The 27,596-nt window shown below is 42.0% G+C and overlaps 1 protein-coding gene across 7 annotated transcripts in view; it reads right to left on the reverse strand.

The window, feature by feature from the left end:
* Window positions 1-27,596, reverse strand: part of Rbfox2 (RNA binding fox-1 homolog 2) — a 249,215-nt gene that overhangs the window by 17,036 nt on the left and 204,583 nt on the right. For 3 of the 7 annotated variants that reach the window (XM_028778949.1, XM_028778947.1, XM_028778952.1), the window contains 7 exons: window positions 20,676-20,822; window positions 17,465-17,518; window positions 9,175-9,267; window positions 6,406-6,466; window positions 3,616-3,669; window positions 3,403-3,495; window positions 2,084-2,216 (listed from right to left, as the gene is read on the reverse strand). In XM_028778949.1, coding sequence (XP_028634782.1) covers window positions 2,084-2,216; window positions 3,403-3,495; window positions 3,616-3,669; window positions 6,406-6,466; window positions 9,175-9,267; window positions 17,465-17,518; window positions 20,676-20,822 — 635 coding nt within the window. Of the gene's footprint in view, window positions 1-976; window positions 1,040-2,083; window positions 2,229-3,402; window positions 3,496-3,615; window positions 3,670-6,405; window positions 6,467-9,174; window positions 9,268-17,464; window positions 17,519-20,675; window positions 20,823-27,596 lie in introns of all 7 variants that reach the window. The other 4 variants (XM_028778948.1, XM_028778946.1, XM_028778950.1 and 1 more) reach the window with 2 other exon arrangements.

The following is a 27,596-nucleotide window of genomic DNA, read 5'->3' on the forward strand; positions in this document are numbered from 1 at the left end:
AGGAAAAGCAGATGAACTTCTGGTGTCTGTAGTCAGGCTTTACTTGCATTAGTCTCCACGTACTTCAAGTCTAATATTGGGATGGATCTGCCTTTCCACTGCATTTTCCTAAAAGACTTGCATAAGTGAAGGCTGAAGAATGGGGAACACAGAGGCTACTCGGAGTTAATCTTTGTCAGTGTCAGTATGAGGCACAGGCAAAGACTACAACACATTCCCTCTACAAAGACTGTTGCCATTAGAAACACGGATATATTTTATTCTAAGGCAAATCACTGATTGTGACTATTCACTGGATTCTACAAGAATTCTGATAATTCCTGTACCAACGCCGTAAGAGCACAGAGGCTCACAAGCAATTCTAGGAGAGCAACTCTAGGCCATTCCCCAGGAAATACTGGACTTATTCCTTGCCATCTTCCAGGTAAACAGGTGGTTTAGTTAATAAAAAAAAAGAATACACAGGAAATAAGTGTTCAGTGTACTGATATGATCAGACATAAAAGACAAGATATGCTTAAGCAAATTTATATATCTGACACAGACTTAGGAGAAAATGGGCTATGAAGTAGCTCAGGAAGTTACAAAATAGGAAGTTCCATGTGTTTCTGCATTCTCTCCCTGCATATGTGACAGTCAATGCTTTTGGGTGGAAATGGGAGATATGTCATGAGCACTTTTCCTAGTGTGCTAAACTTGTAAAAGATCCACTTTCATGTTTCACTCAAATATTTCTTAATGAAACAAAGCTGTATCTTTAATTTTTTTTTTTTTTAAAAAAAAGAGATGTCAGAGGTTGAAGGTCAAAGGTCAAGTTGAGACAAAAAAGGATAAAATTAAAAGCAAGTCATGGCAGAAGATGGAGATGATGGAATGCATGGGATTTAATTATCTATAAATTGCAAATGAAAGTTATTTTCTGAAGCAGTTCCCTTGCAGTGTCTTGGAGTCTGCCCACTTCAGCATGCATACTTGCCTTGTCTAATAAAAATGCTTTAATTCTGTAGCATGGAGGACTCCTAATGGTATGTCCATTGGTCTATGAATGAATGAATGTTAAATTAGTATACCTCCTGGTGAAGCCAATTTTGCTATCAGAAAGGGACATCCTCTCTTCTGTCATGTTTTAACTAAAAAGCAACTAATTGGCTTTTCTGCAGCTATTTATATTTCTCCACAATACAGGAAAAACAAAAACAACAACAACAACAACAAAAAAACTACCTGTCATAGGAAAAGATGAAGAAGAGAAATGTCAATTCTTTTGAGAAACTTCTTAGTACAGCTGACTTAGAGAAGCTCACTTCATATAAAAACATAATTCAGGTTGACACAGGTAAACAACTAAAAGTTAATCTGCCATCTTCCCTTCTTCTCCCCATTCAAAAACAAAGGATTTGTTTGTTGCTATGGAATCTTTCCACTGCATGAGACATCCTGCTCCAAACTGAAGGCGAAGGATGCTCGGCTATGTCAGCTGCTACCATCTCAAGCCAGCTGCAGCTGGATCCCTACTTCTCCCTCTCTTCCTTCATTCAATTGGACTTGTTTTGTCTTTGAATTCACCTCTTTCAATCTGTTTCCTACGAAGAAAGCAAATCCATTGTGGGTAACTAGCTTTGCTGCTCACCACCCAGGCAGTGAACCACGGGGTGGGCGCATGTGCTGGCCTCTGCCCCAGCATGGGGAGCTGAGACAGGTGAGCAGAGCAGACACAGTCTGGCACTATGATCTCCAGCTCCCTCAGTCCTCTGTAGTAGTGTTAATCCACACTCGTGCGCTGCTGAGTGAACTCCATGCCAACACACTGCTAGCAAACACAAGATGGCTCTAGCCACTGTCTTAAGCTGTCACCACGAAGGCTTAAGGTGGCCAAAATGAGGGTTTATATAACGAATTGACCCTTGGTCAAAATTCTGTATTTTGGTTCTTGCCCTTAGTCCGTTAATTTGCAAATATTTACACAGCATCTAAATGCTGCAAGCAACAGCCTGGAAATCAGGGAGGGCAGAGCACTCATCTTCCCTCCTTTTGTATCCGATTGCTTATTTTAGAAATGGTGATTTTGGAATCTAATGCTTACCCTGGATAGGCGGGGATGGCTGTTGGAGGTACCGCTCGGACTGCACCATACACTGTCCGCCCTCTGCCCCTCAGATGGGCTCCTCTGAAAGCAGCTGCCGTGGTGGCTGCAGTTGGGTAAGGGAAGCCAGGAACTAAAGGGAGACCCAAAATATGACAGAAATTTCAACTTGCATTCAGGAGCTGGCACAAAACTAGACTGAGAATCAATTAAGGAAAAGGTAGAAAGACAGGCACCCAATCTTTCCTGAAAAGACAACAAGCATACTAATTTATACACTAGTGACTCTGGGGCTTGGGGAAGAAATGGAAAGAGAGATACAATATGACCAAACAACTCCATGCCTCACTCATCACAGATCTTGAGTTTACTCTGTTTCTTCCAGGTTTTTCCAGTCATTATGAGAACTGATAAGAAACTCTTATCTTAATAAGGTGCACAAGTTTTAATTTCTGTTGGTGATTTAAATCAGGTTAATACAAATTCTTTAACTGGCCAACTATTAGTTTCATTTCTGTTATTATATAGTAATTATTCCTCAAAAGGAAACTTCTTTATATTTTTAATGGTACTAACCTCCAAGGTATACAATAGGTTTTAGAGAATTTATTTGTAATTTCATTTCTTTAATATAGATAAATAAACAGAGTTTTAAAGACAAGGTTTCTCTGTTTAACCATAGCTGTCCTGGAACTAGTTCTGTAGACCACACTGGCCTCAAACTCACAGAGATCCACCTGCCTCTGCCTTCTGAGTGCTGGGATTAAAGGAATGCACTGCCATTGCCTGGTGTCTCTAAAATATTTTAACTTCCTCAGTTGCTCTGTACCTTTAGTGAGACAGACAAAAGCTGCCTCTAAGTGTTCCTTGCTCTGGAAGGCACGTACCAACATCCTGCTCTGTGGAATCTGGTTTAGTTACAGGGGAAACAGGTCTGGGTAAAAGTGACTTTAGAGACATCAAGAAAATGGCTTGTTACTGACACTGGAGCTCTGCTAAGTGGTACTCCAGAGGAGAGTGGGTAGGACGAGCAGGCTTGAGTGATGCAGGCTAGAGACATGCTCTTATCTTCTGATTTCCTTAGGATCCTTATGATCACATACAGATGGGATATTTACATGTTCATCTGTACACTTTCCAGTGATTTTGTTTTATGGGTGCTTCTAGTGTGAGTTACACAAAACAGGGCACTGTGGTATCTATTAATCTCTCAAGAATAGTTCTTTTTCATCAGTTCTGCATTAATAGAACAAAACCAGACCAAACTAGCACATGTGGCAACAGTCAAAACCCATAGCAGGTCAGTGTAGGCTACTTACTGATTAAAGGGATGTAAGTGTTGATGCCTCCTCTTCCTGATAAGGGCACAGCCGTCTCATTGCCTAGGGATACATCAGCTTGAAAGCTGGATGCTAAGTACATTAAAAACAAAACAAAAAACAAAACCCACAAAGGTTACAATACAAAGACATAGCTGAATGAGAAGCCACAGACGCCATTAAGTAGCAGACAGGGAAGCAGTGCACTAATACCTGCATATAACTCAGGGCCATACACAGCTCCAACTACTGGGCTTAACTTCCAGCCTGAAACAGAAGAGGACAGGAGTGAACTCTGCAGCTCAAGGTGGCTTCAGGCACCTTGGGGCTGTTTTTCCTCCCCAGGTCAGAGTTTTCAGGAAAGGGCAATGGTATCATCTTTAAACAGTACCTCTACAGCTTCTGCTTGAAAGCTGCCCTGACTTCCCTTAATGATTAAGCTGTGGCCCCAAAGCGGCTTTGTGTCTATGTTATTATAACATCAGACTGTAAGTAGAACAGAAAACGAGATGGAGGGAGGGAGGAAGATGGAGACGGGGTGTGAAGAAGAGGAACCAGAAATACACTGTTGAGTTTGGCAGAATGTTCAGAACTTTGTACCCAGATGGCCTTCTCTGAGCTTAGAAGAGGAAAGAAATCTGAACACCTATCATTTGGTACCCACAAGGCAACACACTTCATTACGTGCCATCTTCATAGTACTTTACATTAGATGCTTCATTAAGGCATCCTCAGATTGAATTAAAATCTGACCTAGAGCCAGATGCAGTGGTGCACACACGCCTTCAATACCAGCACTCAAGAGGCAGAGGCGGGCGGGTCTCTGTGAGTTTGAGGCCAGCCTGGTTTACAAAGTAGTTCCAGGACAGCCAGGGCCACACAGAGAAACCCTGTCTCAAAAACCAAACCAACCTGGAACTTGATGGCACATTCAGTTATACAGCACAAGGTGTGTGTAAATGGAAATCTCCCTTCATAGTAAAAATTGGGGTTCATCAAGTAGAGAAGGAAAGACAGGCAGTAATGAAATGTGAAGTCCATTCCTATCTTCTGTGCAGGGCTTCAGGTTTTAATTTATAATTAACATTTTAATGAACATGTTACTCAAGACTCTGAAGGATACCAGACTAGATGTCAAACATTAATTTAAGATTTAGAAATGTTGAGTTTCCAAATACTATGTTGGGAGATTTTTTTTTTTTTTTGAGACAGTTTCTGTGTACCTGGTTGTCCTACTTCTCCTGAGTACTGTAATTAAAGGGATGCACCACCACCACTCAGCTTGAACATTTTATTTCTTTATATACTTACAGTATGCAATATGTATAGAATATGTCAAGTATTTTGTTTGTAAGCAAGAAATGCATTCTACCCCTCTAGTAGTGAGTAGAATGCTACATAAGAACTTAAGTAGCTACTGACTTTTATATACAAGAAGCAACACACCCTGCCAGTCTATTTTCTGGAGGAGCTAGCTCCTACTGATTTTTCTCCCTAGCCACTGCTGCTGTTATGCTATGAATACAGGAATGGAGAGAAGGAAAGGCCACTTATATTGAAATTACAGATTTTCCTTCCTTTTTTTACATTGTATCTCTCTGTCTCTCTCTGTCTCTCCCCCCCACCCCCGTGTATGTGTGTCTGTGTGTGTGTGTGTCAATGAGAGGATGATATAAAGAAGTTGGTTTTCTCCTTTTCCTATGTGGGTGAGGAGGAAGAATTTAGGTCATCAGGCTAGGAGTTAAGTGTTTTAATTACTTATTGGGCCCTATGTAGCCCAGGCTATGTGCCTCGGAACTCATTATCCTTCTGTCTTATAGCTTTCTCAGTACCAAGGTTACAGGTGTGAGCCAGCATTATCTGGTTCAAATAACTCACGACTCACTCTCAAGTCCTTATGCTGATAAAAGTGCTCACGAGGGCCAACACAATGGTTCAGTGAGTAAAAACGTTTACCACCAAGCCTGTTTGACACCTGGACCCATATGGATAAAGGAGAGAACAGACAGACTTATGTAGGTTGAGGGTGTCCTCTGACTTACACACCTCCCAGAGCCAGAGTTACAGGTAGTTTAGAGCCACCTGACATAGGTTCTGGGAACTGATCTTGGGTGCTCTGCAAGATCAGTTAACCTGAGCTGTTACGTCAGCCCTAAATTCTGCATTTTAGAAAACAATTTAAATTTACTTTGTGTGTTGAGTATGGGTGTGTGCATGCTATGGAGGGCAGCAGAGATGAGAAGACAACTTCTTGAAGCCAGTCCTCTCCCTTCCTGCTGCTGAAGGAAGGCCTCTCTTATTTCTGCCACTGTATGGCATATTTCAGGCTAGTGGACCCAAACTTTTGCCTAAGGTGCTTGGATTACAGATGTGGACTACCACACATGGCTTTTCACATAGGTTCTGGTTACTGAACTCAAGATTTCAGGCTTGCATGGGCTAGTGCTTTTTCCCTGAGGAGCCACCTTTCCAGTCTATCACTGAAAATTCCATTCTTACAAATTTTTATTAAACTCACTATATAACTTGTCATCATGGAATAAAAAGCTACACCCTACAGTCCCATGGCCATTACTGACAGGTCTTAGGGAAAGCAAGAAATCTAGAATTATAAAAGAGCCTAGGTTTTTCTTCTCACTAATCTAGAGCACTGACTGTTCTTCTAGAGGTCCTGAGTTCAATTCCCAGCAACTACATGGTGGCTCGAAACCATCTGTAATGGGGATCTGATGCATTCTTCTGGTGTGTGTCTGAAGACAGCTACAGTGTATTCATCATATAAACAAACAAACATGAATAAATAAATAAATAAAGTTAATGAGAACAGAATACCTTTGTAAGTTAAAAGCTTAGCTTAATTCTAAGGAAAAAAATAATCTGTAAAGATAAAACACTTTTCTAAGAGGTCAAATGTGAATTGAGCCGATGGTCCTAGAAAGTCGTGAAAATATCATATATCTACATAAGAACAAAGGTCTCCCAAGGCAGCTTGTAAATCCTCACCATTTGCATATGGTGTGACCATCTTCTTGTTGGTCATGACCCGTGCTGTAGCATTATTCACCTAAAAATCATGAACAGACAAGAGGGCGGGGAGAGACGCATTAGGGAACATGACACTGCTCATCCAGTAACACAGTACATAATTTAAAAGTAAATTTCTGATAGCATTTAGATAATTAACACAGCATCATAAAATATTCATAGAATTTTAATGTGTTTATTAAATGAGGCTAACAAGAGTAAAATGTAGTTTCTTGGTCTCCAAATAAAAAACTGTGGCTATTCTACCTTTCAGCACTGCAGAGAAACCATGCAGTTACAAGTTCTCTGGACAGCCTTAAGATGTTTTTTTACTGAAGACAATTTGGAAAAAAGGAGATAGGGAACAAATATGTCTACAAAATAACTTTGAAGCTTGTTAAGTAAAACAGAGGCTTGCCACCTGAGCCATGATGCTGATGTCATATCCTGTCCTGATGGTCTACAGATTTATTTATTTATTTGACTGTTTGGGATTGGTAAATAAATAGAGGAACTAAAGATTCCCGTGGTGGCAGTCTGTAGGACCGTCCTGAATTTTCTAGATCACATGGATTACTCATTTAAGATGAAGTTTCGGAGGGCCTTTGGCACAGGTGCTCAGCAGTGAAGAGTGATTGCTTAGTTCTCCTGAACCGTGTTCCTCTACCCCATGATAAAGCTTGTATGAGGTTTTCTCCATGCTGAGGTAAGCAGAAAGGAGGGGAGGAACAGAAGTCAGGACACTGTGGGTAGCCTCAGGACCAACTTCAAAGCCTCATCATAAACTCAACTGCAGCTTGCCTTGAGCTTGGAGCTTATGAAATATAAATGTGTCTCATCTGTTTTTTAAAAACAAGTCTCACTAGGAAGCTCAGGCTCAGTCTGAGATTTGCTATGCAGCCAGGCCAACCTCAAATCTGTGATCCTTCTACCTCTGCCTCCTGAATGCTTAAAGGACAGGCTTGTGCCACCAAGGTCAGCTTACTTTGCCTCTAGGGATATACACTGTACTAGATTTATGTTAAGAAGACCAATTTTGGATAAAACTAGAATTTAAAAACATCTGACATATTTTAATGACCCTCTCCCCCTTCCTGTGTGAAGACAGCTTGAAACTCCATTTACTCTAGTTTGACCACCAGATAATGTAAACATTTCACATTTACAAAGAAAGAATGAGAGACAACAACGATGAGATTGAGAGCATGCAGTTAACACACACAAAGAAAAGAAAGAAACAACTCGGAAAGAAGAGGGAAAGTGAGCAGCAAGGTTGGAATGGAGCAAGGGCTTGAACCAGCTACTAGAGCAGAAAGCCACCAAGCAATCCAAAGGAAAACCAGCCAGAACCAAGCAGACACTACCAGTCAGCAAGAGACACCCACAGCTCCAGACAGAGAGGGACAGGGAGGAAGGAAGGAAGGGGCAGGAATGGGAAGTCAGGGAAACTGAACAGAGTGGTAGGGGAGAATAGGCGAGAACATGAGGGGGGTGTCGGCAGGAAAGAGCTGCACGGGGTTGGGAAAGGGGGCAGAGTGCATTAATAAAACCAGCCAAACTGGAGTTCAGTAACTCTGAGTAAGATGCGCAAGGGGAAAAAAATCACCATGAAGTCAGTAACCAAACAGCTCAGACTGCTACAAGACAGGATGTACATCCAAAGTCCAGGCGACATCACCCCACAGCAGTGAAAATAAAAGGGGCAGGAAGGGAGAGAAGCAAGTCAAACCACATCTGGTAGTGTTAATGTGAGATGGCAGATGGACTTTTTCTCTCTTAATTGTTTTGTGATTACATTTTTCAAAGCTTCTTCTCTAGCACTTTCAGTTCACTTACCGCCAACGGGCACCGCCAGCATTGTGTATAGTTACCATGGAAAGAGTGAGGCAAGTGAAGGGCCCTAAATGCTAAACCATTGGAAAGGGGAAAAAAAGCAAAATATGCAGACATCTTACTCAAATGGTGGCTTTTATATTTTAATACTTTAAAAAACTGGGAAAGGGGGGAGAGGAGCCAGTTAACCTTCAATCTGTTAGTCACTCTATGCTGGTGAGCCCAGGGCTGACTTCACAATCACAACATTTGTTCATCAGTGCCACCAGCTGCCCCTGAACCCTCTGTTGAGACTGCTATTTGTCAACTTTGGAGCCAAGCCTTGAAGTTCTCGGTATTAAGTAAAATGTAAAACTATCAGAGTTTTGGATTCTGCACCCCCCCACCCCCAACCGCTATAATCATCTATCCACACTTATCAAACACACTTGGAGGGGAACTGGCCTCCAAGACACAATGCTATAAGCTAGATAGATAGTCTTTAGACATTTTTGAAGTTAGTTTTGCTTAGGCCTCATTATAGGAATTCAGAGTCTTGCGAACTGAAGCAAAGGAAAAAAAAAATCAAGAGAGCAGAAGGATGAACATTTTGGAAGAGGGAAAAAAAGTAAGTGAAAAACAGGTAGGCAAACATCCCCGCCCTCCAAATTAACCCTAGAACAACCAAAAGCAGGGGAGAAGCCGACAGGATTGTTACTTTTACAGTGTAGTGCAAGGAGGTAAAGACAGACACAGACAGGAGTGCACACATGGACAGGAGTGCACACACACAGACAGGAATGCATACACGAACAGGAGTGCACACACAGACAGGAGTGCACACATGGACAGGACAGGGGTCGGAAGGTGAAGTGAGGCAGTACACAAAGAGAAAGAAAAATATAAACGAGAAATTGAATTATTGAAGACATGCACCTCGATTTTACGGCCCTCTACCACGGTGCCGTGCAATTTCTCCCTGGCCCTGTCTGCATCAGCACTATTCTCGAAAGTTACGAACCCGAATCCCTGCATGCAGCGGGAGAAGGGGGAAAACATGCACATCGTTATATTGAAATACTCATCTCTTGGTAAACAGAAAACATCACAGTATGAAGTGACGCCAGCACAACTAACACCAGCAGTTTCTTCCAAAGGTACATTTTTGATCCATGCATATTTTGTAAAGGGAAATTTAAACCCAATAAAAGGATAAACAACTGTAATAATAACAGTAACTTAATTAACTGTAATAGCAATAAAATAAAATATAATGTACGTGAGGCCAGACCAAGATTAAGGTAAGAAGTTACTCAGTTCAAAAATCTGAACATACAAAACCAAACCAAACCAAACCATAAAGCTATTATTATTGTGTGCACATGTATGCATTTGTGCAGGTGGAGGGCAGGGCAGAAATAGGCGCAGTGTCTTCACGGACTGCTCGCTCTATTTTTTTTTTAATATGAGTGCTGAGGATCAAACTCAGGTCTTCATGCTTGCAAGGGACGTACAAACTGAGGCATCTTTCTAGATCCTGTTTTTCTTTCAACTGACTCTCTGACCCTGAAATCTATACTTCTCCACTAACTGCTCTGTGAAAATTCACATTCAAGGTTACTGGCTCCACAATGAGATGTAAGGGAGTTAGCTTGGTCCTGCTTTACCTGTGTCTTACACTACTGTCTTTTGGGAGTAGGATAACTGAAGACAGTAGTGAGGTCTAGTTCTGTGGGTAACAACTGTGTATGCAAGCGTAACTATCACCGGAAATGGACAACTAGGATTTTTCTTTAGCAACAATTTTAAATGATCAGATTGGCACTTTATGGGAAAATGTGTATATGGCTGAATTTCAGAAAATTACCTATATCATACATCTGTTGATGTCTATCTCTGCTGTTAAAGGCAAATTAGTGACTTTTCTCCATGAGGAAAAGCAGGAATAGTCAGTGGACAGGCATCAGCAATGAGGAGTGTTAGTAACAGTGGTTATCCACTGTTCGATAGGGAAGACGCCATGAAGGAGGTAACGCAGCTGCTGCCATGTGGGTCAGGATTAGTATAATGTGCCCTGTATCCCCAGATACAAAGACAGAGCTCACAAACAAAAAGGCCAGGGGCTAGCCTACCCTATGCTCACTTGTTTCTGCTATTCCCAGGGGCAGCTCACCACATGACAACAGCATGACTACACATGACTACTTCATCAAAGTGCCTACCATCTTCACCACAGGTACACTGGTGCTGCCCACCCTCCACAGCTCTAACTTTATGTCATTTCTTTAGCAGTTTACATCTGCAAAGGAACCTCTCAGGACTCTCCGAGGAGTCACTGAAGCCTAACAGTACAGGCATGCCTCCATAGATAAAACCCCATCTTAAACAGAGTTTACAGAGCCAGAAATAGTGGTATACTCCTTTAATCTCAGCACTAGGGAGACAGAGGCAGGCAGATCTCTGAGTTTGAGGCCAGTCTGATTACAAAGTGAGTTCTAGGAGAGCCAAGACTATAGAGAGAAACCCTGTCTCAAACAACCAAAAACCAAACCAAAGCAAACCAAACCTAAACCCAAACCCAAAACAAACAACAATGACAAAAACACCAAACAGATCTTTACAAAAGCAAGGATGTGATGATCCTTCAGCAGTCTAACTGTGTGAGTAGGTGGTGTCTGAAATATTCTAATGAACTATCTCTGCTTATGCCCGTGTACCAACTACTACCACAGGAGGGTACGCTCTGTTGACAGAGGACAAATGAATGTTTACTGTGGTGAAGTACTAGGGTAACTGTTTTTAGCACTCTCCTACAGAATGTATACACTGGTTGAAAATAGTAATAGGAAAGTATTTTCAGAAACAAATTTAATATTAACATGTTGTAGCCACTTTGACAACCTCAAGGTACTGAAGGCAAGTTGTGAAGGATGTCCGTATCTTTCTTTTCTCTAAAGATAAACAGACTCTGAAGACAAGAAGCCAAATCTTCTACCTAAGAATCTACCAACTAGCAGGCAAGGTAAGAAGGGTCAGGTAGAGTGAGGGATGAGTTTAATTGTGTGCCTGTGTGCACATTAGGTGCAGGTGCCTGAGAAGGCCAGAGCCATCAGGTCCCTCTGGAGCTGGGCTTACAGGAGGACGTGAGTTGTCTGACTTGAGTTCTGGGAACCACACTCAGGGCCCTGGGCCTGTAACCTGTTGACTCACCTCTCCTGCTCCACATCTCGAGTTTTTAGATCAACCTGAGAAGAATTATAAACTACATTCCACTGATCCTCGAAGTCATAACTCTTATGTCTTTGGTCAAGCTAATAAATGATAAAATGACTCTAAAGTTTATGTGAAAATGCACACTTGGTTTTTACACCGTGACTGCCTATATGAGCTGTTCACCAATACCCAAACCGTATATACATGTCCTGGTACAATTATGGAGAATAGGGCAGAAGGGCAGATAGAGTAGATTGATTCTAAAGGAAAAGAGATGATTTCAAATGAGAGGGAAATACCCTCTAAAATTCAGTGAGTGGTAAGAAAATCAAAACTCAAACTTTGCCAGTTTGTGTGTGGACTCTATTTGCTAAGTGCCATTATTCTGCAAGTCCTCATTTCTTTTCCAAACCTAGCTGAGAAATGTCTCTGATATCTTCTCTTTTGGGGTGTGTGAATGAGACACCAACAATTCTTGATCTGCAAATGACAAAGTTCAACATTAATACCTATGCTAGGTTTTCCCAATTTGAGGGGAAAACTGCATTTTTAACTGTCTGCATTAAAATGTTTTATATTCTAAGATGATCAAATGCTAAAGGAAATGCTAATCAAGATACCACAGATGTCAAACTAAACCAGCTGTTTCCAGCAAGTCTTCCCTGGTGAGAGGAGGAAGAGGGCCTGCTTGATGGTTGGGGCTCTCTGAAAGGAAACAGAGGTAAGGCTTCATTCTTTGAAGAGAAATAGATCCTGTATAGGCAGAGTAATATTCACTACCCCTAAGTTCCTCATGTCTTAATCCCTGAAGCTGCAGAATGTTAACTTGCAAGGCAAAAGCGATTTTGTAGATACAATTAGATGAAATGATTTCAAGGTAGGGAGATAAGTGTGACAATCCAGGTGGGAATGGTGTGATCCTTACAGTATTTATAAAGGAAAGGAACACAAGAGGGCCTGCCCCAGAATCCAGTAACTGCAGCTTCAAAAAGGCCAGGCCACTCATGCTGGCCCTGAAGCAGAGGAGGCTGTAGTCTAGCAGGAGTGGGCATCCTCTGAGGCCTGGAAGGGCAAGGCAGGGATTACAGCCACAGTTTCTCTGGGTGGAAGAGAAAACCTGCTCCAGAAAACCAGGCTTGAATGTACTCTATCCTTCAAAAGTGAACTGAGAGTAAATTCAATTTGAATCTCTATTCTTAAGGGGGAAAAATAAAGCCATATCTAAATTCAACACACTTTACTTGAGCAGTTAAAAATGACCAGAAGTTAATTTTGAAATGTAGAGCCGAACCTGCACTAGTCCCTAGTATAATAAATATATCATATAATTTGTAATTAAGGTAATATTTGCTCTTGCTCTCTTGTTCTCTTGCCTTCTTGTTCCGGCTCTGTCCCCTCACCCTTTCCTCATTTCCTTCCCCCATCTCTCCACATGCTCATGGCTGGCCTCTCTCTGCCTCTACTACCCTCCTGGCTCCCCTCCCCATGCCCTGAATAAACTCTATTCTATAAAAAAAAAAAAGAAAAAAAAAAGAAAAAAAAAGAAAAAGGGTAATATTCACAAAATCTTTTTTGTTTTTGAGACAAGATGACCACTTACGGGGTCCTGTTCTCCTAGAACTCTATGTAAACAAGGCTGGTCTCAGAGCTCTGCCTGCCTAGGCCTTCCAGAGTACTGAGATTAAAGGTGTGTGCCACCACACCCAATTTACTATTAAATTCTTAGTTCAAGTGTGTAAGGTAATGAATTTTATTTAACCCCCATTAATAAAAACAGATAACAAAAAGTAAACTTGTTTTTCATTAAGAAAAGATGCCACATTTGCTTACACTAACGCTACGCAGCAGAACCATGTGTGTCACATATACTTTAAATCTTGACAGTCACATTAAAATAACATAGATTAATTTTAACAACATACTCAGCCCAGTGTACGTCATGTATCATCATCTCAAGATGACAGCAGCACGAAATCCTACCCATGTACGAGGTGCCAGTCTTCTCTCTGGGCTTGGCCTCTGCAGTCTCAAGTGTGTATAGTGCAAATCTCAGCTCAGATTCCTTCATGTCTCCAACTAATGGTGCCTCAGCAGACAACACAGGTCTGCACATACTTGTTTTAGGGTTCTTAGTCCTGTCAATGTTAACGAAACTGCTAGGGTTGCACTAGCAGCTGCCCACCTGTTTTAGCTGTACTTAAGAAACAGAGCATTGTGTTAGGTGCATGACTATGGTCCAACTTCCATGGAAAGAATAGTGTGCTCATATCTGCCTTGACACCCATTTATCACAACACACAGGAGCCGAGTAACTGTCACCTTTTTGGTCTGGCCTCAGGCTGTAATAAGTAATAAGTAACAAGCGATAGGATAAACAGTGTAAAAAAATATATATATACTTAAATTTTGTATAAGATTTGAATTTTTCAATCTCAGAAGAATGAGAAAGAAAATTTACCATGTAACTTTAAAGGGAGAAATCAAAAGCAGATGGATCTCCTGGGTATGGCCAGAACACAGAAATTAAAAAATAAATGAAAAAAAGAAAGAAAAAACCCAACTAAAACCCATAAAGTGATAACAAGAAAAATAAATGAAGCCTTCTGGATACACATATTGCTAATTCAGTTTTAAGTACAGAGGAAAACATTTCACACCATCATTATCTATGAACGGTACTGAGAATCATACAGGCCCACTTAGTATTCTTCAAAGAAAATCTTTTGACCATATTTGGAAATAAATAATTTCTCTTCATGTGAAATCAAAAGCCAAGGCAATGGTCAAGAAACCAGAGCATCATTCTTGTGTCTGAGGAGGGAAAGTGTGTGCATCTTCCCACACTCCTTGAAGCCAGAGCCTGTCATGAGGGATGCACCTGAGAGAAGGAACGAGACCACCAGTCAATACACATGGCAGCCATCACAGAGACAGCTTTGTAGCTGGTGACAGTGAGTGAAGAGAGTGGATAGTACCACACTCAACAATGGGATGAACTCAAGAGAAAGTTCTTGGGCATGGGATGGTGCTAGCACAAACTACCAGCTCAGGGATCCTGGGGCTAAATGGCAGTCATCTCTCAGAGTTCTGCTGAAGAGTCCGTGAGACACCAGGGTGGAGATAAAAATCAGACTCACAGGTGGATGTACTCTATAATGTTTGCTTTTGACTTCTACTTCTCATTAAGGACCTTGCTTTCCCTCTGAAAAGATACTTTAAAGAACCCACAAGGAGAGCAATACTGTAGTTTGTTATTTAAATGGGACATTTTGAGGAAGACTGGAGCATTACAAATAGCTATAAGATAACAGGAATAAATGTGGGCTAATCTAAAATAAATGATCAGTCTATCTAGGTTACCTCAGGATTATGTTAACATCCTGCTGTTACTAGAGAAATCTGAGACTCAAGAAAGCTATGTATAACTCACACTCACTTTTCTAGATTCCTTTTGGGAAGTGAGCTCGTTTTGGGGGTTAGGAGTATTCTCATATATTTGATTTACACATTTTTAAAAGGCAAAGACTATCTTTGTTTCAGCTGCTCAGAATTTTTAGTCACAGCTGTTTTTATAGAGAGAAGAATAAAACGACAATCAATTCACAGAGAGTAATTTAAGAAATATGATTACAGCCTATTATCTTTTGCATAATTCAAAGGATAGGCAAAGCAAAAGGCAACAGTCAAACACGAGCCAATCAGTGCTTTGAAGAGCATAGCAGACTCCATAGGAAGTGCTAGAGAGGGTGAGCAGAGGGTGCAGGGAGCACTGGTCACCACCTTTCCAAATGAACTCACTCTAAAGAAGACAGCTTGGAGATGTAGCCCACTGCCTGAGTGCTTGCCTAGCGGGCCTAAGGTCCTGGGCTCCAGACCCAGCACAGGTAGGGGAGGGTATTTTTTTCCCTCTAGGATAATTTGGTTAAACATTAATTTACACATCACTATTACTTATTTCAGACTTATTTATGACTAGTCTTTTTCATTACTACCTAAACATTTTAATAAAGCTAATTTCTGCATAGAAAAGTACTCTGTTTAAAAGCCAGGGCAGGGCAATTGCTAAAACCACCGTACCACAATAAAGTCTTTCTGAAATTTTATAGTCAACTCCAAATATAGAAAAGAATGAGAAGCCAGGTGTTATGGTGCATGACTTTAATCTCAGCGCTCTGGGAGGCAGAGGCAGAGGCAGGTGGATCTCATAGAGTTCAAGGTTAGCCTAGTCTACATAGAGAGTGTTCCAGGACAGCCAGGGCTACATAGTGAAGCCTTGTATCAACAAACCAAACCAAAACAAATAAAGAAAAACCCAACCCAAACCAAAACAAACAAAAACAAAAAAGAAAAAAGAAAGGAAAGGTGTGTTCTTTCTTTTAGGTGGATCCCGAAGGAGACATTAAAGGTCTGACTCCATAGTCACATTTTTGAAAGCTTTGGAGTGAGGTTCAAAGGTCCCATCCAGGGTCTTCCCAACCCTTGATGCAGGTCCAGGGTGATTCTGAATTCTCTGCTTCACTCTGGATACACTTGTCAGTTACAAGTGTCTATACTGCCACTGCCAAAGACAACAGGGGCAGTGAAGACACTGCTTGGAGCTACAGAGGCAACACACAGCTTCAGAGTCCTCAGGGGGAAGAAGGCAGGCAGGTGCCATTATTTTAAAATGAAATTACATGGGAGAGGTAACCGGTTAAGGTGAGATTAAATATAGGTAGCAGGTGAATCCTGAAGTCAGTGAAAAGCCTTTAGAAAGATCAATCTCCTTTGCTTCACAAGATTTCAATCCTTTTTTCTGTAGGGAGCAATTCCTTAGTACCTGGGCACTTGCACTGGCCTTCCGGCTAGGATAGCTTAACAAAGGTTATCTGAAGTACACACAACTTAAAATCACAAATGTCTCAGGATAATCAGTGGTCAATGACCACACTTATTGACTTCACTTTCATCTTCATGTGCTTCAACCTCGAGGCCATGGGTATTTTCCCATTTGTAGCTAAATGCTTAATAAAAATAAATGTTCAGATGTACAAGCATCATAAGTTTTATGAGTTAGATAACACTCTAAGATACTTACCAGTTAAGTGCTGGAGGAAGGTCTGTATAGATATATTAATCTTTTTTTCTGTTTGTTTTAACTGAAAGCTGGAAGCTTAAAGTATAATTATGTCTTTAACAATGAATAAACACCAGTTATCGGACACTCTGTAAGGGAGGCGAGAGTATTGAGGCTTCAGAACAGTGTGTGTGTGTGTGGCCCTGCAGGTGGGAGGGAGGTGAGGGCTAGCAACTACTAAAGCGCAGGAATCTGCAGTGGATTGAAAAAGGTAAATGTTAACTCATTTACTGCATTCAGCTTTTCCTTAAATTATATATCTTAGAGCATCAATCATGGCCGAGGGCTATTTTGACGAAACTGATATGACCAAATAAAAAGTAGTTTTAAATTTACTCTTCAATAAGGAAAATAATTGAGACCGGAATGTCAGCCTTCCGAGAACACAGCAGAGACCATATACAGCAGCTTGCACAGCAATGCTACTCACTCTTAATATAAAACCTAACTTGTGAGCCCAGAGTGGCTGCATCGTGAGACTCACTCATCTGGATGTGACTCCAGGAGACAAAACACCTCACTACTCTGGAAGGAGCCTTGACAAAATTTATTCCAAAGAGAACAAGTGAGTTGGCTAACTGGGAGAAGATCCCTCACTGATTTCTTCTCAGTGCCACCTAGGCAGTTATTTCCCAAGCTGACTTGTTTCCTGGTGCTTCCTCTTTAAGGCAGCCCAGGCTGGCTGAGGAACCTTGCCTGCTGTTCTTGGAGCTGCCACATTCCTCTCTAGCTTCTCCTGCTTCCTGCCACCCTTTAAACATCAACAGCCTCTCTCTGCAGAACCTAACCCAAGGAAGACACTCGGCAGACTTGTGCGGCATGGGACCCAATCCTGTGCTCTGCTCCAGTGAAGCAAGTCTTAGGGGAAGCTGAGTGAGGTATGGACACGGGGCTTACCTTGGAGCCGCGCTCATTAAAGATTATTTCCACATCTAGGATTTTGCCAAACTGCTGCAGAGACAAAAACAAAAACATTTCTTTAAGGTTAGCCTTTGTCTAGACATTAGCTTTTCTTCTGAAGGAGACAGCTTTTGTTTTCTTTGAACTAGTGCACATTTAACTGCAAGTCCCTGAGTGTCAGGAGATCCAAAGTGAGCTTCTGAAAGCCACTCCCCACCCCCAGTGGGGGACAGGGCTAGTGGTTCCTTCATTCCCTCAGGCGCATCCACATTCACCTGCTGAAGTCACTGTCCCAGGACCTCACCGTGCTGCCCTACTACACCTGTGTGGCCAAGGCCTGGCACCTTTCTAACTACTTCCTTATTTTATTGTCAATTGTATCTTATCAAGCAGAATGGGTACACTGTCAGGGAGGTCTGCTTCTGTCCCACCTCCCTTAAAAATCATGCTAAATTCAGGTAATATAAACAAAATGAAAAAAGAAGCCAGAAAATAGAGATCAACCATGACCTTCTATGCTTTTCCTCAAGCATACAGACATGGCACCAGATGCATGCCACACACTGCTTTTGTCTTTTGAAACTGTGGATGATTGATCCCAATAAATATGAACTTGTTGGGATTTCTATAGGTGATACAATGTTCTGTCATACTTAAAACATTTGGACATAAAGGATGATTCCACTTATTTGCCATTTTAATAGTTCTGTAACAGATATCAGGAATATTTTTAAGTAACAATCTGTTCAATAATTATTTAAATATCGCAGAGCTAAAAGATACAAAGCCACAAAGCTCTATTCTCATGTACACCTATACAAGGATTATGCTTGGATTAGGTGCTAGCGGGACAACCTGCTAACCCACAGCCTGAGGGGGAGGCTGTGTAGATCTCCCTAGCAGCACTGCACCTGACCTGTCCCCCATTAACTGTTTCATTTGAATTTAAAACCAAATTACAAGGTTTGGAGGTTGGAGAAAAAGCTCTGAAAAACAGAAAAACATAACCCAGAAATGCTGTTTTCAAACTAAAGTGTCAGTGTCTCAATCAGTGAAACATGCTTAGATTCCGTGCCTGGCTTGTAAGAACTAACCTGGAGCGTTAGCCTTTTTAGGAACCTTTTCTATTGCACTCCCCCCAAACCCAGAGTCTCTTTGTCTATAGTCCTGGCCTGGCTGCCCTGGAACTTGCTCTGTAGACTAGGCTGTCCTTGAACTCAGAGATCTGCTGCCTCTCTGGCACTGGGATTAAAGGCATGCACCACCACAGCCCTGCCTCCATTTCATTCTTATAACAGTTGTGTTATTTGTGTGTGTGTTTGTGTTTGTGTGTGTGTGTGTGTGTGCATGCTCATATCTGTGTGGGTGCCCCTGAGGACCAGAAGAACAGTGTTGGAACTCTTGGGCCTGGAGTCATGGTGGTTGTGACCCAGCACAGGGGGCTAGGAACTGCACTGTGGATTTCTGCAACAGCAGCCAGTGTTCTAACAGCCAGGCCATCTCCCCAGCTTTCAGAACAGCTTTTTGGAGCAAAGTCTGCCCTCCTTTTATGGTTAAGAACAGAGCTGAGGGAGGTGTGTTCACAGAGCCAACTGAATGCAGCATGGAATTCCTGCTCTTTTCCAGGGTTACTGTTTAAGGATGGGCATCAACTATGTGAAGAAAAGAGACACCTAGAGGTCTTTTGAAAAGAAAAGAAAATTCCCACTTTATGCTTTAGGAAAAGGTATGAGCCATTTTGCAGAATCACTGAAGGGCCTAGGCAGCTCTTGGGAGGCCACCATCCCTCTGGCTTGAGAGAAAAACCTGACTGCCATTCTCCACACTCAAGACCAGGTCTCTACAAGTCTCTGATGGTCAGAGGAGCAGCAAGCAACTCATTCTTCTCTCTTCTAAAGACGGAAAACAGCTTGTCACCATGGTATGTGGCGAAGCTCTTTAAGTACTTCAAGAATGTCATTTCACCTCAATTCCAACCTTTAGTGGCAAAAGTATATCCAGGTACTCAGCTGTGACAGAGCTTGGCTCTGAGCCTTTCCATCGTGAAGTGGCATGGCCAATACAGAGCAGGGCATCTGTTCTGACAAGCAGCCATCAGCTGTCCTCAGGAAATGTTTGGGGGACTATTGACTCTTTCTTGTCCCAGGTCAAGCTAATCACCAAAATAAAAGAGACAGCAACACACAGCCTTAGAAAGAATCAGCAGCTGCTTACCTTTAACAACATGAATTTGTGCTACTGCAGCTGTGTGTTTGATGGTGACTTTGGGAGGACGTACACAGTTGAAGGAGCTCATGGGGTAGAACCAGTGTTCCACAGCATATTTTAGTTGCTGGCCTTGACACTACTGAGGGAGGCAGGAGCGGCACACAAAGCCCTGGGTATCACCTGCTTTTCCAGGTGTGTTAATTCATTTTCTTCTAACACTCGAGTTAGAGAATTCATCTTATAAAAACTCTATTTTTAGATATAAACTTCAAATCAAGGTTTAAAAAGAGATCACATGAATTTCCTAAGGTCCTAAGTAACTAGGATTTGATTCTGGTTTCTCTAAAATCCCATTCCGTATCTGCTTCATTTAAATGAGCCTCCTGTAAACCTGAATTATCCGCATTACATGTGTCCTGAGACAGTACAGAGGTAGAGAGCTGAACAAGAGAAATAAGGAGGACAGTGAGGGCGGGAGGTGGTGATGGGTCAGGAGAACAAGCATGTTGCTGTATTGAGAACCACACAGAGTCATGTGGGGACCTTGTACAGTGCACAGGTTCACACTGCACTCTGGGCCAGCTAAATCACACCTGGGCTGGGCAGTATTCTTTAGGCTTCCCAGAAGTTTTCTAATGCACCTACAGGTTTAGGAATCACGCTATAAAACACTGGATGTTTGTTCTTCCAGTGAAACCCACAATACTACTGATGTTTACTAAGGTTGGTGTGTGAGGAAGGTGGTTTGGACACTGGATGTCACATCTTACAAGAACCTTCTCAGTCCTAGACAACAGCCGAATGCAGCTTGTGTGTCTACACGACAACAAGAAATGCAAATGTCTGGGGTAGGTACGGTGACCAGGAAAGGTTTCCAGACAGCGATTGAAGGTTCTCTTTTAACTTCCTACGGTTTTACCTTGAAGTCCTAATGACTAATAATACCTCTGGTAGATTAAGTTGTTTTAATTAAATCCATAAGAAGATATTGGAGACTTACCCCAAACATCTGCCGGAGGTCAGGGTCCCGGAATCGGAAGGGAATATTAGAGACATGTAGTCGCTTAGGCGTGGATTTACTCTCTGAATTTTCACTACTTTGTGTCTGTGACTGTTGTCCGTCTGTCTGTGCTCCACCTTCTGTCTGCTAAAGAAATAAGTAAACACAAGGAACAATGAAAACCTGCAATGATCTCCTAAGAAGATGTGAGTGTATTTCTGCTCCACTGCAGTAACTGTCAAACAGGAGACCTGCAAGCAAACACTGGTTACTGTTCTTTTAAAGGAGAAAAGGCCCAAGGTGTCATTGATGTTCAAAATGCTTCTAGTCTACAAACAAAATTTGGGTTTTCTGATTATTTTTAGTATATTAGCAAAATGGGGGCATAGGCAGTGACCCCTCTGTGGTTTGCTGAAGCCCACGTGGAGATGTAAAATTAGCTCTTCTTTTCTCAGGCTCCAAGTAGAGTCTTCTATTTTGAGACCTCTTTGTTTTGGAAACAAAGCATCCTTTGTGTGTGGTTGCAGAGGTCACTGCCTCTTCAGCTTGATCACCTCAGACTCTCAAGGAAACTAGGAAGGCAGAATTAACAGTCTAGTCTATTCCTCTTATTGGTTTTGGAGTTTATTATGCTGCTGTCAAAAGTACTGCAATGATATTACTTATGAACATAGGAAGATGTACTAATGACAGTCTATTTGCCTAAAAATTGAGGCAGCTTGTTATTTTGAATTCATCTTTATTTTCATCTCTCTGATTCAATTCCATATGACTCTGGTATTACGGACCCTCATGCTGGAGAGATGGCTCAGTGGTTAAAGGCACTGGCTGCTCTTCCAGAGGTCCTGAGTTCAGTTCCCAGTACCTACATGGTGGCTCACAACCATCTGTAATGTGATCTGGTGTGCAGGAGTACATGAAGATCACTTGTATGTACTCAGAGACATAATAATAAATCTAGGGACCCTCATGTTTCCAATCTAAGGCTTTATGGGACCCTGGCTATTAGACAACACACTGGTCTGTTTGTTTCCATGGTGTCAGAGCATGAACATCTTTTTGTTTTAAATCTTACTGTGTCTTTTTGAGCATATGCACAAGGTTGGGTATGAACCATCTCGTCTGCCTTGGGGAGTAAACAGTTTTAATGAAACATACCAGATACACATCTGATCTAATTTTTCCCACACAAAGTTCTCTAAGTTCCTAAGTTGATAAACACTATTTGATAGGCATTTACATTTTATAGACACATTCCTTGTAGTCCTCATCTGGTAATTTAGCCTTATGTTTTTACCATCCCATAGACAGTGCATGCCAACCCTGACAATTTGAGCTGATTAAAACAGCATGCTCTTAAGGACTGAAACAGCTGCTCTTGCTGTCTGACTTGAGACAGGCTGAGTGTAGTGTAGTGATTCTTCTGGGCACATAGGAAGGCTTGTGTGGCTTGTGTTTAGGCTGAAGACCCTGAGTCAGAGGTGCTTTTTGTGTTCAGATGATAGCAGCCACCTTGAAATGAAGTCAATGACTTAAATATAAAGGATAATCAAGAATTAACTTAGAATGAACATTTGCTTTTTAAGTATTAATCTAATGATGGCAGATCTGTACTTCATTTCATATAGGCCTTGCAGGTACCTTAAACGTATAATGGCTTATATGATGTAATAAAAAAAAAACAAAAAACAAAAAGGGATGGGTTATAGAAAAATGCTCTGCAAAAGTGTAAGGTTTTTAGTTGCCAATGGGAGCAGAAGGCATACTAAAAACAAACTCCATGCAAAGATGAAACAGCACCATGGGTACCAGCCTACAGTCAAAGCAAGAAGCATCAACTGTAGTGAAAGCGTATCCAAGCACCTTTCCATTTGCCTCTTCTGTCTCAAAGCTGAACCATATAAGCCTCTTCAAGCCTTGAAAGCACCAGATTTAATCTTCAGAAAGCCAAAGTGCCACACAAAATAAAAAGATTGGTTCTACAAGGTCTAAGCCCATTTTACATATGACTTACCCTGCTGGCCACCTGGCCATGTAACCTATCACGGTGCACGCACACTGGCAGGGTAAATAGGGAGGCATGATTACTTCAGAGGGTGCTGATGTAGGCTTTTAACTCTTGTTCTTGAGGGCTCTTTTCTGTCTTAAAAACTTTAGAAGGTTATAAGCTACAGTGGCTGATTCTGTTCTGCAGTGAGCACTTATTATTAACTGTAGAAAAATGTGACAGCCATTTCCAGAATTATTAAGTCTTCTAAGGTAATTTAAAATGGAGATTTGCTAGGAAGGCTGTGGTGGTGGTGGTACAGGCTTTTAATCCCAGCACTCACTTACAAGGCAGAGGAAGGTGATCTCTGAGTTTGAGGTCTGCCTGGTCTAGAGAGTGAGAACCTGTTTCAAAAAACACCAAGCAAGCAATCAGCTAAATAAACAAATAAATATTTAACATCAGTAAAAATACACAAATCAGGGGCTGAAGAGATGGTTCAGTGGTTAAGAGAACTTGTTGCTTTTGTACCCACATGGTGGCTCTCAACCCTCTGTAACTCCAGTTCCAGGGATTCTGATGCTCTCTTCTGGCCTCTGCAGGTGCCAGGTGTACTTACAGTCATGCAGGCAGACACTCAAGACACTGAAATCATAAGCACGGGGCTGCATGAATCTTCCTCAGAAAATATATGAAATCAGAGTAAGAGGCAGGGCCCACTCCAGCCCTCAGTCCTCACCAAAGTCATCACTGTGCTAATCTGCATACCTGCCCTCCCTTTCTTACGGTACACCACTGTATAAATAAACAGAATTTATCTGAGTTGCTGCCTGTTAACAGAATGCTCCTGTGAGCATCTCGTTCCCATCTTTTGGTACTGGTTGAATACACACCCAGGAATGGGCCAGTGAGGTCAGTGACATGTGCACACTCAGCCTTAGTAATACCACCCAATCAAAGCGGCTCTACCATGCTGGACTTGCATCTGCTGGGCATGTGCTGTAGGTCCATGCAACACAGTTGGTGGAGCTATTTTGGTGGGAAATGATAGCTTTGCAGTGAAGCTTTTCATACATTTTTGGGACATAGGTAATTTTCTGTGAGATACCTATACAAATCCTTTACCCATTTTCAATTGGGATGCTGGTTTTTGCTTATGATTGTAGGTATTCTTTATAAAGCAAGTAATGAGCCCATAAATATATGTGCTGCAATGAATGATTCTAACGATTATTTTACTTACTGTGTGAGTGGTGTGTGCGCTGTGTGTGGGGCTGTACTTGTCCATCTCACCAGCCATCTCACCACTGGCCTTCAGGCAGGGAGGGCTCCTGCATCCTGGGAAAGGGCTTCAGATTGTCTTTCCTCTCTCCTTATACCACCTGGTCTCCCCTCCCCTCTCCTCTTACATAATTTCATTTTATATTAATTTATTAATGTAAACAGAAGTTCCCTACAGGATAACTGTAACTATTTCTTGAATTCATACTGAATGTTAGACCTGACATAAGTTTACTAGCTGTCAGATGCTAGCTAAATTTTATTGTAAAGTTTCAATAACCCTACACACTAGGTAACTTTTTTCTTAACAAGCATAGTACGTGCTATTTTAATTCTCATTTTCCTGAGGAACAAAAGACTAAGAGAATGGGTCAGAGACTGAGGAGCCAAAGCAGATCGCTAGCATGAGTATGAGGTGACTCAGAGCAGTTCAGGGGAAGCCGGAGAAGCCACATTGAACCAGTCAGTGTGGAGAGGCCTTCTGGGCCAGAACAGCAGAGCTCAATCAGCCAGCCAGAGATCAGAATCAGCTACGAAGGGATGAGCTTATTCATCAGTGAGTCTTAGAGGCTGAAAACATTCTAGGCTTAGATAAGATTGTATGGAGTCTAGAAGCTTCCAGGACCAGGCCTTGGTTAGCAGACAGAGACTGGAAGCCTCTGGAGATGATTACGTCAGTTGAATCAAAGGTACTTTTACAGGCTTCAGTCACTGGCATCAACTGCTGTAGCATTCATTTCTTTGGAAGATCTCACGGCTTTATGAAGAAAAGCACACATGGTTCTTGCACTATGTTTTCAGTGGGCAGAGGTCAAGGTTCCATACAGGTCCTTTCCATGGGGCTGCACAGCCACTGACAGCAGCACAATGGAAAGGAACTGGTTCTGGAAGTGCATGATTCAGTACAGACATAAGAGGGGGGGCTTTTCAAGTTGCTGCAGAGGCAGCACCTAGGAGTTACCATGTGAACTGCTTGTTCTTTAGAGGGGTTTCTCCCAGGTTAGTCTTGAACTCCTGGGCTCATGTAGTCCTCCTGCCTCAGCCTCCTAAGTAGTTGCCACCACCCTGGCTAAAATTAGGTAATTATCAACAATTTCTATTTGGATAGACTCACAATCTGCAGAAAAAACAAACTGTTTTAACTTTTATATCATATTTCAAAACTCATATTATTCAAATCCAATTTTGAGTTGAGAATGTGATGTGTTTGTGTGCGTGCGCATGCGTGCGCACACAGTAAGTGTGTGCTATGGTGCCTCCTTTACAAGTCCAGGATTGGACTCACTAGGCATACACAGCAAGTGCCATCTCACCCTTGGGATGCCAGAGCAAAACCAATTGGGAAGATCACAGCCTTTAAATGCAGGTAAGTAATAACTTTAGATGAAACTAAAAACACTGAAAAACACAAAGCAGCATGCGGTGCCAGGCATCAGCTGGTGCTCTGTGGGAAATCTGGAGACAGTAAGCAAAGCACAGTCATGGGGTCCTGGCTTTCTACGAGGTGAACTCACTTTCTCCCACCTCGCGTATCTCACACTCATCACTCATTTATTAAGTCATTTTTTTTCCCTTTTTGGAGTAATACAAGGTCTTGCTATAGCCCAGACTAGCCTTAAACTAACAAACCTCCTGTTTCTACCTCTAAAGCACTGGGATTTCTGCAATGTATTATCATGTACCCATTTTATCTTAAAATCCGCTTTGGAAAATTATGTTTTATCAGAATGGATTGATTTTAGGGCACAGAATGACGATGGCTTGCTAACTTGCACTGATATGTCAGTGCCTTAGTTAAGGTTACTATTGCTATAACAAAATACCATGACCAAAAGCAACTCGAAGAGCAAAGGGCTTATTTCACTGAAATTCCATACAACATAGTGGCTCTTAACCTTACTAATGCTGTGACCCCTTAATACAGTTTCTCATGTGGTGGTGATCCCCAAGCACAACACTATTTCATTGCTACTTCATAACTATAACTTTGCTACTGTTATGAACTGTAATGTAACTATCTGATATGCAGGTGGTCTTAGGTGATCCCTGTGAAAGAGTTAAGAGCCACCTATATTACAGTTCACCATGTAAAGCAGCAGGGTAGGAACCTGGAGGCAGGTACTGATGACAGGCCAGGCAGGGGTGCTGCATACTGACTCACTTCCCATTGCTTGCTCAGCCAACTTTCTTACACAATCCAGGACCACCAGTTCTCTTCTCAGATGACTCCAGCTTGTGTCAAGTTGACATAAAACTAGCCAGGACAGTCAGAGACTCATATGCAATATCACATACAAACAGTACTTCAGCCAGTGTGCTGAGTGCTGTTCTGCAACATGCACCGCAATAAGAATGTGAGAGTAACTTCTCCAGTGAATCCAGAAAACCCTCCAAGTAGGGGTCCATTACCTATGTTGCTGGGTGAGCATTAGTTACAATGTTTCTCAGTCAACCCTACTCTGATAAATCTTTTTAAAAGTCCCTAAATACTCATAGTTTTATCACCCTTGCTGTGAGATGTGGAAGAATGAGTTGGTAAGCCACAGCATTGCTGTTTCTAGTAATTTTTTGGCTGGGTCTCTTTAAGTGGCAAGGGCAGGCAAGTGAGTCAATGATGGTGTGCCAAGAAGAGCAGGAGGCATAGGGATAGTTCCAACAACCATGTGCCACAATAGTATCTTGACTCCTACATGGGTCAAAGACATTTTTTTCTATTGCCTGATTGTAGCATTCTGTGGCAACTCTTGATTTTCAAACTAGGAAATAGATACTCTATTTACCCACAATGAAACAGCCAGACTACTCACAGGCATCAGAACTCAGAAGGTGAAAGATATAAAACATTCTTTTTATGAGTACACTGATTCAGGATGTGGGTATTTTATGTAGACTTAATGTATTCTACCTACTTTTTAGTTTTTGAGGCAGAGAAGACTCACAGGTGTCTGCGAAGTAAAAGCCTCTAATGACACACCAGGAACATGCTAATGACAGCTATGCTGCAGGCTGAAGGTAAGAGGACCCAGCAACATAAAACATGAAAGAACTGAAGCAGCCCAGCTGACTGGTAAGTGCTACACGTTGGTTGCACTGACAGTAGGCCAACAATCTACAAGGCACAATCAAGTGTTACCATCAAATAAAGGCAAGTCCAAGTGTTAGTAAGTCAGTTATGAGAAAGTGACTTTGATCCCAGAGAAATAGTACACAGCAAAGGAAAGGCCCTCTGAGGATGGAGGGCAGTAAGAGGTCTGGGCTCCTGTCAGAGCGAGCTGTGTGCAGAGACCTGCCCCCAGGAGACGTGGCTAATGTATGAAGAAAAGCTATGCAGCCGTTTCTTCGGTTATTTCTTTTAACTCACCAACAACTCTGTGAGATGCCTTCATCTATCAGAAAACCAGACTCTACATTTAGACTGACACATAATACTGGGCCTTACATCCAGGCCCACTACAGCTGAGTCTCTACCAAGCTCACACTGAGTATGGCTGTTTCAGAAGAGCCTTGTCCATACAGAATACACTGTACTCAACACCAACACCATGCTGTAACTCTAAGCATGTACCAAGTTTTATCATCAATGTCCATTCTCTTCTCCTCCTCCTCCTCCTCCTCCTCCTCCTCCTCCTCCTCCTCCTCCTCCTCCCCTCCCT

Source organism: Grammomys surdaster, unplaced genomic scaffold, assembly GCF_004785775.1.
Source record: "Grammomys surdaster isolate TR1022 unplaced genomic scaffold, NIH_TR_1.0 342, whole genome shotgun sequence".
Taxonomy (NCBI): domain Eukaryota; kingdom Metazoa; phylum Chordata; class Mammalia; order Rodentia; family Muridae; genus Grammomys; species Grammomys surdaster.